At 36.9% G+C, this 13,315-nt stretch overlaps 1 protein-coding gene across 1 annotated transcript in view; it reads left to right on the top strand.

Moving 5' to 3' along the window:
* SLC25A21 (solute carrier family 25 member 21) overlaps positions 1-13,315 on the top strand; it is a 264,842-nt gene that overhangs the window by 233,407 nt on the left and 18,120 nt on the right. The window contains exons 4-6 of the mRNA XM_050897609.1: positions 2,515-2,581; positions 9,658-9,717; positions 12,185-12,292. Coding sequence (XP_050753566.1) covers positions 2,515-2,581; positions 9,658-9,717; positions 12,185-12,292 — 235 coding nt within the window. The remainder of the gene's footprint in view (positions 1-2,514; positions 2,582-9,657; positions 9,718-12,184; positions 12,293-13,315) is intronic.

The raw sequence follows: 13,315 nt of genomic DNA, 5'->3' as shown, positions 1-13,315 counted from the left end.
GATCTCCAGAGGTCCCTTTCATCCTCAACCCTTCTGTGATTCAGGAGCAATGGATAATTGCATTTCATATTTTCAGTCCCCATTTCTCTAGAATTTTCAAACAATCCACCGCCTGATCTGCTGATCATCTGAATCACTGGTATTTCAACACCAAACTGTGATAGAATGCTGGATTACTCTCTAAAAGTGATTATCTGCCTTGCAAGATTGCTGAGATGGCAGATCCGTTGCTCAAATTCCTGGTATATCCTTCCCTTCCACATTCTCTCTGAAAAGTTTTCCCTGAGATCCTCAGAGATTGTGGGAATGTTAGAAGGTTTATATATTCAATAGCTGCATACATTTGAGTATGGAAGAAGGCAACCTGGAAAAGCAACCTGTACTGCTGTGTAAGGCTAGGTAATGCTGCTGTGTATTTTTAGAACTGAATTGTTGCTTTACACTGTATATTTCTCTGCTTACGCATCTCTTAGTAATGAGAAAATCTGGACCAAGTTTGGGTCTCACTTTTTTGTTGTCGGAGCTACACCTGTGAGTAGAGCAGTGGAGCAATTTTCATTTTCCAATTCCAATCATGCTGGAGTACTAGAAATTCCAAACAAGGATGCCTGTTGTAGATATGCTTACAGTGTTTTAGATTGAGCTGAAAGGAAGAAAGTGCTTATAGGGATCTGTGTTCTTGTAGCTGATCCTACTTGGACCTCAGTTTCAGTTTGAACTCACATTAAACTGTATGAATCACATGCTTAAAGTTATTCAACATTTCAATAGCTTGCTGAATCAGCAAGAATATACTCTGAATATGTATGAACTGTTAAAGACTAAGACTGGATCCAGTATATCTATATTGTTATATCCATATCTGTAGATATCTATAGTTGTATCCGTATCTATGTGGATAGATATAGATATATGTATGTATGTATATGTATTTATGTTTGGAAGGTGAGACTTTGGGGAAATTCAAACATCTGATGACTCAACTGAATTCCTGAAATCTCCTACCCAAGGACTTTCAGTGTTTTGTCATGAAACCATCATTGTATAAAATGCTCAACGTTTCCTTTTATCATGGACTGGAGTTCATAACTTGCTTACTTCAGAGGAAGGATAAGCGATATTCCCACTCTGGAGCATCTTACAAAGCCTAAATTATTTTATTTATATTGGAGCAGCTTAAGAAGAGAACTCCAGAGAAGCATTAGAAGAAGGGTGGAAAAAAAATGGTATAGCATTTGTGGTATTTTATGTTCACGTGGGGAATATGAATTTAATTGTTTTCCTTTGACGTGCACAGGATAACTATAGGAGAATCTGTTGATGTGATGACTTTTCCACACCCTGCAAAAATATTCCAAGTAATAGGCTGTTTTAGAAAGGTGAATCACCAGCTTTCAGCATTTTAAAAAGACACAAATGCTTTGCTTTAAGATGCGATTTCTTCTGTAGACCAAATCCTCTTACAGTCCTGAAAGAAGTGTATAAACTCTGAAGATGGATAAGTTATAAGATATACCCTGGTTGGCTGGTAAGGTAGCTTCTTGCTGATTGCATTAGATGCCTTTCTGAACTCTCCCCATGCAGTGTCTAGGTTAATGTGGAGACCTAGCAGACAAGAACTATGTCTACTTTTACCTCACCTGGGGATTTTGAGAACTACCTGTCATATAAAGCATTCTCAAGACCCAGCGTTATGCTGGGTTACGTTGGCCTTGTAAGCAGAGCTCCGGCTGCCTGCAAATGCCATGTGTGCTTGTAGCAGGCTATATATATATACATAAAATTTAGATGATGCAAAGCAAAGCATTGCAACAAGTGGATCTTTGGCTTCAGGCCAGCTCCAAAAGTCCGCAGCTATTGTAAACTGCTTAGGTGTTTATGGAGCCAGGCAAGAGAGGGGCAAAGACCTGAATGAGTACAGTGGCAAGATATTGCCCAAATGTTTTTTCCAAGATGAAACATATATTCTGTTATGGCTCTGTGAATAGCTAACTTGTGTTAAAACTAAGTTGTCAAAAAAAAACTTCATCTATTTTGAGGCATATTTAAAACTAAACTTTAAAAGGTGTCTTAACCTAGTGTCTGAAGATGAGCATGCAGGTTTTTTGTATGCAACTTGCTGAAGTCACAGTTTTTTCCAAATCTGTATTTTGTGACTTCAGTTTTTAATATTATCATTGCTATGTCAAGAAAATTGAAACAATTAAATAATACATCCTCTTCATTGTCAAAACTGTTCCTCTTCCTTTAAATACAATTTCTTGTCTACTTAGAAAAAATTGATTGAATTTTTACTTATTCATTGCTGATTTTTTTATATCATCTCATCAGCACATAATAGAATTGGTAGCACATTAGTTACTTAGCAAGTAAGCAAAGAGTATCGTTACTTGTCTGTATGCTTGGAAATGCTGAAAGGTTAGTTGCTTTACTCAAAAGTGAAAATCAAATTGGCAGTATGGTAATGATATGTTGTTTATCCATACAAAAATAATTTCTTTTTTTCTTCAATAGATTGCTTGGCTTCTACAAAGGAATATTTCCTCCCATCTTGGCTGAGACACCCAAAAGGGCGGTGAAGGTAAAAACCCCATACTTCCTCCTTTAAAAATATGAGTAGGGACAGTGGCAGCTGTAAACTATTTTATTTCTCCCCCACTGATTGACATTAGAATCTTAAACTTATTTGGCGTATTAATCCTCTGATTTTTACTAGAAGGAAACTTTCCTGTTGATAGCACAATAAAAACTGTGCTTGATTAAGAAGTGTAGGATAAGGCTCTTAAATGCTAGGCTATTTTTGACCTGTATATATAATGTTATTGAAAAAACAAATTACAATTAGTTTATATAATCAAAATTAATAAATACTTAAGTTATATTTTAGCCTCATAATTACCTCTGGTTTAGACATTTTGTTTTACTGAAAATGCCTAGCAACTTGCAAAACAACTAACAATAGCTTAATAAATTAACACAAGAAGCCATTAAAGAAGCCACTCCTAGTAAGTACTTACTCAGTAACTTGAACTAGTATATCTGTAGGTTTGAAGTGCTGCCCAGAGTTTTCTTGTACTCCAAAGAGCACTCTACTCCATACTCTCATTTTTTTACAGATTGAACATAGTAATGGGTACAACTCTTCATCATGCAAAGAACATTTTACTCCAGCTCTCTTACAGTTGAAATAGATGCTAGCCTATCAAAATGTATTTGCTGTCAAATGTTGATCTGATTTTCTTTTATTATCCTTATGTTGATTTGTAGAGCATTATTTTAGTAACATTCCTAAGCAAAATACATCAATATGTCAATTTTTTTCAGTTAAGTCATGCAACCTTTTTAATTAAAGCCTAGTAATTAAGCACCTGATCTTAAAGTTCTAAACCTATCAAAGCATCCACTGTGTTATGAGCAAATGTTTCTTTGTCTTTTACTTCAGAACTTTGAAGTTTCCTGTAGTTGGACCAAATGTGTCTAAAGGCAGTTATTGTACAGAACATCTTGATTTTCCTTTCTTTCTTTTTTTGTTTCTTTCTAAAAAGGCTACATATGATTCTGGACCTTAGTCTGCAATTAATCATTCACATTCCAATTCCTTTACAGAGGAATAATATTTGTATAAAGTGACAGGATGTGACCTTGTAACAGAATCCTAAAGGAGTTCTGGTAATGTCATCTTCTTGTTTGCATTGGCATTTTAGATGCAAATGACATATGTCACCTATCTCAAAATTATTTAATACAACTAAGAAAACTAAAGTTCTATTTAATAGCAAAGTGGCAGTGAAGAATAGATAGATGAAGAATAGATGGATATTTAGAAGATTCCGAATAACTCATTTTCTTCAGACTGTGATGTTTCCTCTGTCTCTCCATTTCATTTCATTTGAAACAGGTCAAAGTCAATCTGATCATGCTTTTTAGATTCCAGCATATATTTAGTTAAAATACAAGCCCAGGTTTGATTTCTCTCTGCCAACCTGAGTCATTCAAAAATCTTGAGTCACTTTCTCTTACTCAGATTGATTAAATTGGCTTAAACCCCATGATATTCAATATAATTATAGCATACAAAGATTTAAGTTGGAAGGGATCTCTGGAGGTCATCTGGTGAGCCTCCTGCTCAAAGCAGGGCTGACTTCATGGTTAGATCAGGTTGCTCGGATGCCTTGTCTAGTTGAGTTCTGAAAATCTTGAAGGATGGAGACTGCAGCCTCTCTGTGCTCCTGCTCCAGTGCTCAATTGCTTTCACTGTGAAGAATTTTGCCTTATATCCAATCCAAATTCCCCTGTTGCAACTTTTGCCTATTGCCGCTCGTGCTTCTGTGCTCTGAGAAAGTCTGGCTTTGTCTTCTGTATAACCTTTAGATGGTGGAAGACAGGAATTAGATCCCCTTAGCCTTCTCGTCTCCAGGCTAAACAGACTGAGTTCTCTCAGCCTTTTGTTGTACATCATAAGCTCACAGCTCCTTAAATGTCTTACTGGTGTTCCCTTAGTGGGACGCTTTCTACCTAATTCTTGGACATCTACGTGAGGGCTCAGTAGTGTTTCTGCAACCATGAGAATCAGGTTTAAATGCTAAACACATTTTTAAATTAAATTATTTAATTCTTTAATTCTTTACACTATTGCTTTAAATTTTATGCTGTTCCTAGGACACCAGGAGGACTTTAAGTTACCTTGAGACATCAGCTATATTCTCCATTAGAAGAATTCAGTGACAGAATAGGCCAGGACAGTAATGTCCTTGTAAGAACCTGGATACTGAAGCAATTCAATGTGAGATGTTATATGCCAGCACAATTTCTAACATCCAAAGTGGAGTTTGTATCCATGCTTCGACCTGAAGAGAATCCAACTTGTCTCAAATTTCCACTAACCTTATTTGGATATGACCCCAATGGAAATGTCACTGCTTCCTTTGGCTCACTCTCCACCTTTCATTCTTCCGATAGTTTTCCTCATTTTAACAGGCCCCAAGATGTCCCTTGTCCACTGCCAAAGTGACTAGTGAGATTTAGAGGAAGACTATGTCCATGCCTATGGTTTTGAGACCTGAGAAAGCACAAAAGGTAGAGGGCCAATTTCTAGATTCCAGCAGACTTGGTTTGTGTTTGTAATGAACTTTTTTGAAAAGTTCTAGTTATAGTGTCTTTTATATCTCATAAAAGTGTATAGAGAATGGACAAGGGAGATTTTGTACTAAGAAGAAATGTACTTGTGCTACTGGAATATTGTATTTATCTGGTGTGGACATTTGCAAATAAAAATAAGGCTACTAAAATGAAGTTATTTGGCCCCAGTTATTCAGCTAAGTGTTGAAGATACAGCTTCACTTTTAGTCAACTATGTTCTCATGTCTGTCTTGCTATTTCTTTTTTTCTCTATTTCCCTTCTAAAAAGAAAGCTGGTATTTCTGGAAGACGAAAAGTCAAAGTTTATAACTTTATGTTAGATTGAACTTGGAGGAAAGAAGTGATGATGCCAATACAATGGTTAACAGATGAACTTTTGGGGCAAATTTATATTGTTCATGTGTTCCCAGACATCTTGTTTCAAGCGTATTTTTTTACCTTAGAGTTATTGAGACATCTGGTAAGTACTTTGGCTATTTTCTGTGTAACTTGAATTAAAGTGTATCTTTGCCAGATGGACAATATCGGTTATTATATACACAAAAGCATGTTTTAAATACATTTATTCTGAGAAATTTTTTGTGCAAAGCTTTTAACTTAATACAACTGTAGAGAAAAAGACAAATTATGCTGTGTTTTTCAAAACATTTGGGTGGATGTACATGATATAAATCCATATCTAGATACTTTTTGGCAAAATTGTATGTATACTAGCCACTCTAGTACACCCAACAACATTTATATTGAGTTTTATTGCTACTGATTTGTTTTCTTTAAAAAATGATATAAAGCATAGTTACTATTAAGTAGTTATTTTATTTATGACTCTAGGAAGCTATTGATTTTTAAGGTAACATTTTTAAGACCAAAAAATTGCTAGGTAATGTATTTCTGCCTTTATTACAACCATTTTACAGATCTGTAACACTATGGAAAACATTAAGGAATACCAGAAATTCCATTGAAGGTTAGGAGGGTAACAATGAGTAGAAAGATGCTGGAGAGAGAATAAAGCAAACTTTACCACAATAAGAAATTAATTTAGTTCAGTGAAGTAACTCACCCACCCACAACTGACACTTTCTCAGAGACTTCCTTTTACCTATAAAATATCTTCAGTTATCCAAAAAGATAGACCTACAGTCTAAGTAACACTTCTATCTTTTCTGATTATTGGCAAGGCCGGTACAACAATTTTAAACATATTTGCAGGGTGTTTGCAAGATTAGTGTTCAATCTGTACACTATTTGGAGGGCAGTTAAAATCTGGGCCCTGATTCTAGGACCTTTTCTGCAAAATGAGATAACAATCCCTACTGAGGATAAAAAAAAATTATCCACTGGCCAGAGTATCAGTCCTTCAGTTTTCAGAATTTAACATCCTAAATTTGCATTATGTATACATATTCCCTCCTGCTTTAAATGTGATGGCATTATTAACACATTAACACCCAGTTCTCTGATGGTTTTGGTTTTGGTTCTCTGGTGGCTTTGATGGTTTTTCAATCAAGCAGGTCTTGATTGAAAAATCTTATTGACACTGCCATAGGACAGGGTTCTAAACAAGTTAAACTGACAATGTGGTGCTTATTGCTCCTGTTCCTGTACACGTGGTTTATGGAAAAGCTGTTTTGTTCTGATAGGTCTGTGGTAACTGAGCCCTGAGGAACTGAGCTTGTCTTCTTTGGCTGAGACCCAGCACAAGTCACCCAGTCTTTCTGTTTTGTCTGAAAAACTCTGTTGCCTTATGTTTCTTACGATTCGCACATCTCCGTTGACCTCATTTCCCATTGCCTTTCTCTTGCGGTGAAACAGTTTGATTGGCACGTGCACGGGCAGGTGCTATGTGGAGGGATCACAACCTCATGTGTGGGAGTGAAATGCACAGACTTTCAGAGGATCCCACCTTCATTTGGATCAGCTTGCTCTAAACTAATCAAGTGGAAAGTAGCCAGGAAAGTCAGAGGTTCTAGTTATTTACTTTTGCTATACAGGGATGTGACAGCTCTTGCTCTAGTAGATAACCACCTGCGCTGGTGCAGTCTCGGTGAAGCTGTGACAGGTTTTTGTTGTTCAGTCCCATAATACTGGACGTGCTGTGTAAAAGCCACTTTCCTTTTGCATGCAAAGTCGTGAATACTTCTTGGACAGCTTACAGGACTCACAAATAGTGAGCTGTAGTTATGGGCCTTGTGTTGTTCCATGTGTGAAAATTATGTGGAATAACACCTCCAATATCTTTGGTTTTACCAGGAATTCAGATATCTACTCTTTATAACCCGCAACATTTTCTGCCGTCCTCATTCCTCATGCGAGAAGATCATTTTCACTGCCCTCAGAACTGTCTTACATGGCATCAACCTGAAGTGCTTTTTCAGTGGCTTCAGCAACATAGTTGCAGAATATGAATTTGAAATAATATGGGGTTTGGGGAGTGTCCTGGTTTAACCCCAGCCGGCAACTAAGCACCAAGCAGCCGCTCGCTCACTCCCCCCCCACCCCTGGGATGGGGGAGAGAATCAGGAAAAAAAAACCTCGTGGGTTGAGATAAAGACAGTTTAATAGGACAGAAAGGAATGAAAAACAATGATAATGATAATAATAATATGACAACAGTAATACTAAAAGAATTAAACTATACAAAGCAAGTGGTGCACAATGCAATTGCTCACCACTCGCTGACCGATGCTCGGTTAGTTCCCGAGCCGTGATCCGCCCCTCCCAGCCAACTCCCCCAGTTTATATACTGGGCATGACGTCATATGGTATGGAATAGCTCTTTGGCCAGTTTGGGTCAGCTGTCCCGGCTGTGTCCCCTCCCAACTTCTTGTGCCCTTCCAGCCTTCTTGCTGGCTGGGCACGAGAAGCTGAAAAATCCTTGACTTAGTATAAACACTACTTAGCAACAACTAAAAACATCAGTGTGTTATCAACATTATTTTCCTACCAAATCCAAAACACAGCACTATACCAGGTACTAGGAAGAAAATTAACTCTGTCCTAGCTGAAACCAGGACAGGGAGATTTGCTGTACACGGAAGCACTGGACTAGAAAGGATCTCTTAGGTCAGCAAGTCTAGTCCCTGGCTGTTCTATAATCTCCTTCATAAACTTATCAAACTCTCCCTTACAAGTGATTAAGATTTTTCCCCCATTATTCTTATTGGAGGACTGTTTCAGGATCCCACTCGTTTGGTTGTAAGAAAGCTTCATCAGATCTCAAGCCACATTCTATTTATGAGTAGTTTTTACTTTTATATCCAATTATTTTATGTTACATATCTTTTCTTTCCTTGTTTTTCATCCTCTTGCAGCCTCTCTTTCGCTAGACTAAACAAGGCAAGCATTTTTTCTCCTTCAGTCTTCATTCTTAAAAAATCTTTAAGTTCTCCTTATGGTCCTGGTAACCCTGCTTTGAATATGCTGTAGTCTGAGTTCATCTTTTTTGAACAAAGGTGGCCAGGATTGTGTGCTGTATTTCAGAGGGCATCTTACCAATAATTTGTAAAATGTCACAAATAATACTCTTTCTTTAGAATATACCTTGACTGATGCATCTTAGACCTTGTGTCCACAGACAAGGAAATAGGCAGTGAAAGTCTGTCTGCCTGTGTCAATGGGAAGCTTCTTATTGACTTCAGTGCAGTCAGAGTTATTCCCAACACTCTTCTTGGAAGAACAAATCCATTAATTTATTCTGCTTTGAATTTTGGAAGATTTCACAAAAGGTATTCTGAAAATCCATGGATTTGGGCGGCAAGAAATGTTAGGTTGCAAAGCAAGCCATTTACAAATGGTTGCCTTTCTCCATGTTGGTGCAGGTGAAACTGAGCTTCTCATTTCTTTCTTGAAGTTCAAACACCCAAGAGTACAGCTTTCAAAACTCATCGTCTAAGGAACTGCAGATGCTCAGAACTTCTGAGCACCACTGACTGAAAGCAGACAATTGGGTGAAAGATTTATTTGTAAAGAGCAAAAACTAAAAGAAACATATCTGTTGACAGTAAAAGATTATAAAAATCTACAGACTTTCCATCTTCAAAATCTTCAATTACATCTCTCTGATGAGAAGTAGACTAATATCTGAGAAATGTGAAAGTGATTGCAGTTTATTATAGTAAAGATGTGAGGGTGATTTCTTGGGAGAAATGATAGTATCTGCTACTACATTTATACCAGTATATGAAAGTTCAATGCTAGAGGAAAAGTTTATAAATTAAAAACACAAACTATGTGTTGTAAGCCAACTCTTACATAAAACATTATTTTAATTGCACTTATGCTGCTATTATGCATGATACACTAATAAAATCAGTTCTGAAGCCTAATTGTCTACTATTGCACATCTAACACTGCTACAGAGAGTGTGAAACAAAAGTGGCTTATGTTTATTTTGCAGAACTGTACGTGGCTACTCAGGATACGAGGCAGTGAAGCTCCACTGTAGTTTGGTTTTACTAATTTGCATAAGTAACTCGATTTTTTTCAACGCAATTTCAGTCTAACTTTTATTTACAGTTTTTCACCTTCGAACAATACAAGAAGCTACTAGGATATGCATCATTACCGCCAGGACTGGTATGTATGGATACAGAACTTCATGTTCTAATTTAATATGTTTATACTGAACAGTCCCATCCGTTTCCTCCCATAGAAGGAGCCCAAAATTAAAGGGGCCAGTTCAACCAACAGTTTTTCAGAACAGACTTGTCCCTTGAAAACATTGATAACAGAATTTATCAAAATAATAGTTACATTAATTTTTATATCAAGTATCTTCAAAATAATTCCCTACAATGTCATAACATTTATCAACATGGATAGCGACAGTCACCATGGAAGAGTCTGTGTGCAGCTTGTCATTCTTCATTCTTGCAAAATAAGAAAAGTTGAACATTATCAATATTTATTTATTCATGTGATAGTGAGTAGTTTGATACCTCAACCTCAAAGTGCTGTTCTGCAAGGCACAGTGCAACTATAACAAAAATACAGACCTCAGTCTTATTCTAAAGACTTTATAATAGAAACATAAACTATTGATAAGAAACTGCTACCTCCTTTGAAGTCAATGGCAAAGCTCTCATACATCAGTGGAGTTAGGATTTCATCTCAAGAACATAACTGTTTTAAAAACAAAATACAAGACATACACAAAAATGTTTTAATGGTAAGATGTAGCTTGCATGTGTTGTCTGCATTCTCATATATAGAGCTTAATTCTGCTATCATACCATTTGGAATAAAATACTTTTTATAAGAATTACTGGTTTCTGTGGTGTAAGAACGTAAGTAATAGTAAATATCTATTTTTCACAATAATGGCATCACATCTGTAGGAAGCAACTGATATTTTTATGGTTACACTATAAAGATTTTGGTTATTTCAGGTCTCTCTCAAACAGTATTGCTTCCATTTACATCTGCCTTCCATTGCAGTGAGTGAATGGTCATGGAATCATATTAACTAGTTTAAAGCAAGTTTCCTCTTCCTCTTAATTATTCCACTGACCCTGTAGTTGTTTACAGTATCTCCTATTTTATCTTGTATTTTTCAGCAGGCTCTTCTCATCCTTAGATGTAAGTAGAGAGGCTGATATTTGTTCTTTAGCAAGTGGAAAGAACAGAGTTTAAGGTTCCATGGCACACCGGCACTTTTTTTGGAGGAAAATATGCTGGAAACTTGTAAACATGCAATAGCTGACCAAAAGCTGCTCTGATTCATATAGCAGATGCAGCAACCATCAGACACCCCTGACATTTTTGGTGCAGTACTGTTAGCATAGAGGCATTTTTGCCCCTAAGATAGCCATGGTAGCGAGGGAAAAAGAAGACTGAGAGGGATTCTGGTCTAAGCTAGGCAGAATGCTTCTAGGTGCCTCAACAGACCTCATATCAAGACAACATTTATTGTTAAAAGAGAGATGCATACATTAGCACCATCTTCCTGCTGGCTTCAGTCTCATGGTTAATGATGAAAGGGATAGGTTATGTTCCCACCTCATATTGGAAAAATAGATTTGTTGGTAACACAGTCTTCTCCAAAGGCAGTAAGGCTGGAGCTTGCCACTACCCTTCTAACTTACCATTCTTCTCTTTCTTGAACTCTCAAGAGTCCCTGCTCAAATTGCTCTGTATTGAATAAGTTTTTTCTCACTATTGTTTTTTCCTTACCATTGGTTTCCTTGAATTTCAGCAAATGTGCTCAGTATATTGCATTTTGGTCCTGGGACTCTTTTCAGCGCCTAGAAAGTTTGGAGATGTTAAATGGAGGCAATAACTGTGTGAAGTGATCACTAAAATTAACCCTTCTGAATTTTCTCAGTTGACCTAAATATTTCAATATTATTTTTCTGTTACAAACGAATTAAGGTATTTTTAAATGCAATGTCATGATGGAAAGCAAAGCAGTTAATATCTCCTTATCTATGGCTGTAATGTACCATCAGCTTCTAAGTAAATGGAGTTAATTCATCTTTGCAGTGAATGCTGACATTTCCATGTGTGCCACTCATTCCCATATAAACCTTTCCAGGACTGATGTTTACTTAGGAGAACTTTTCTTCTACTTGTGTAATTTGCTTAAGTACTGTGCTATTTTAATTTCTTACATTTCTTTTATTTTTAAGTTAATATGATAGTGTTATATACTTAGTGCTCAGTGCAGAGTTTTTATTTTTTCCAATGCTGCATAACTGCATTTATATTTGTGTTTTTATTGAGACTCCACCCAAAGATAACATGAGGGCATTGTTTTTCCATGTTTTCGTAATAAATTGGTACCACAATTTTTCTTCCAGCTGAAAAGAGAATTCATTGACAGTGCTATGACATTTTATTTTGTATTTTTTGGAATGTGGTTTATGGCTATTGTCATACTGTCTTCATGAACTGTCAGCATCTAATCGAGGGCTAAAGTTGTTTAGTAATAGAATACTGCTGCATTACTGTAATCTCGTGGTTTGCATTGTATCATTCAGTTTCATAATCTGATGTATGGGGAATTTTACTCCTTAATTTTTAACTTTAATTTTAACTTTCCTAGGCATTTGCAGTTGCTGGCCTGGGATCTGGGTTGACAGAGGCGGTTGTGGTTAACCCTTTTGAAGTAGTAAAGGTTACCTTACAGACAAATCGGAATGCCTTCACAGAGGTATGAGAAGTGCTCCATTCTTTTTCTGCTTTATTAGGCATAATGCACTTCAAAGTTCATATTTAGAGCAGAATGTCTGTAATATATTGGGTTGATGCAAATGATTTTCCCACAAGCTTAACAGCAACGGAAAAAGGGAGAAGAGACTCAATAGACAATGCCTGCAGATATGCAGAGATGCCTACAGTATTGTCAGCAGTGTCAGCATCCCCATTGTAAATATTCCGAGCCTGAAGTGCACCTTCATCCCTCCAGAGTAGCCAGCAGCCCAGCACTGTGAGGAATTGTAATCCAGAAGTACGAACCTGAGCCCCTTGTACACAGTGCATTTACCCCAGCAGGCTCCAGACTTCAAGTGAGCACCAAAGGTTAGCATAAAACACCACGGCCTCATGCCCTAGCCAGGGTCCGGCTGGTGTATTTTATGTTAAAAATGTAGCTGGTAGATTTCAGAGTCTTGGATGAAATTATTTATAGGTCTTCACATTTATAAGCACAAACCGGGAAATAGTTATATAATAAAGCACACCAATAATTTAAATTCCTGTTTCACTTCAGAGTTTTATTATTCAAATATTGTTTCATACAAAGAAGTCAGTGTGCAAAACTGACTTTGTCCACGGTTCTACTGCTGAAAGGGGAAAAAGATTAAACTGGAAAACAGTGATTCATCAAAATCAAGTGTTCCCAGGAATGCACCAGCTTCAGTTGATTTTAATGTAGAAAATGATCCAGGCTAAAGTGAAGGAAGGTAGTCACACAGGTCCTTCTTTCTTTCTCAGTGAATAAGACTAACAATTGTCAAATCAGCTCTTTCAAAATCTTTTGAGACATCAGCTCTACCATGGTGGAAGTGCCAAATCACATAAGCATGACAGGAAAAGGTTGGCTGAATCCCTGGTGAGGCATGATTTTTGCATATTCTACTATTAAGTTTTGACTGAGTTAATACTTGCATGCCTGGTAGCACTCGTCTGCACAAATTGAACCCTTTTGGGGGATGCACAGTAAAGAGATTTATCA

This window comes from Gymnogyps californianus, chromosome 5 (genome assembly GCF_018139145.2).
Source record: "Gymnogyps californianus isolate 813 chromosome 5, ASM1813914v2, whole genome shotgun sequence".
In the NCBI taxonomy this organism is placed as follows: domain Eukaryota; kingdom Metazoa; phylum Chordata; class Aves; order Accipitriformes; family Cathartidae; genus Gymnogyps; species Gymnogyps californianus.
The sequence above is the reverse complement of the archived record's forward strand: the minus strand, read 5'-3'. Positions and strand labels throughout refer to the sequence as shown.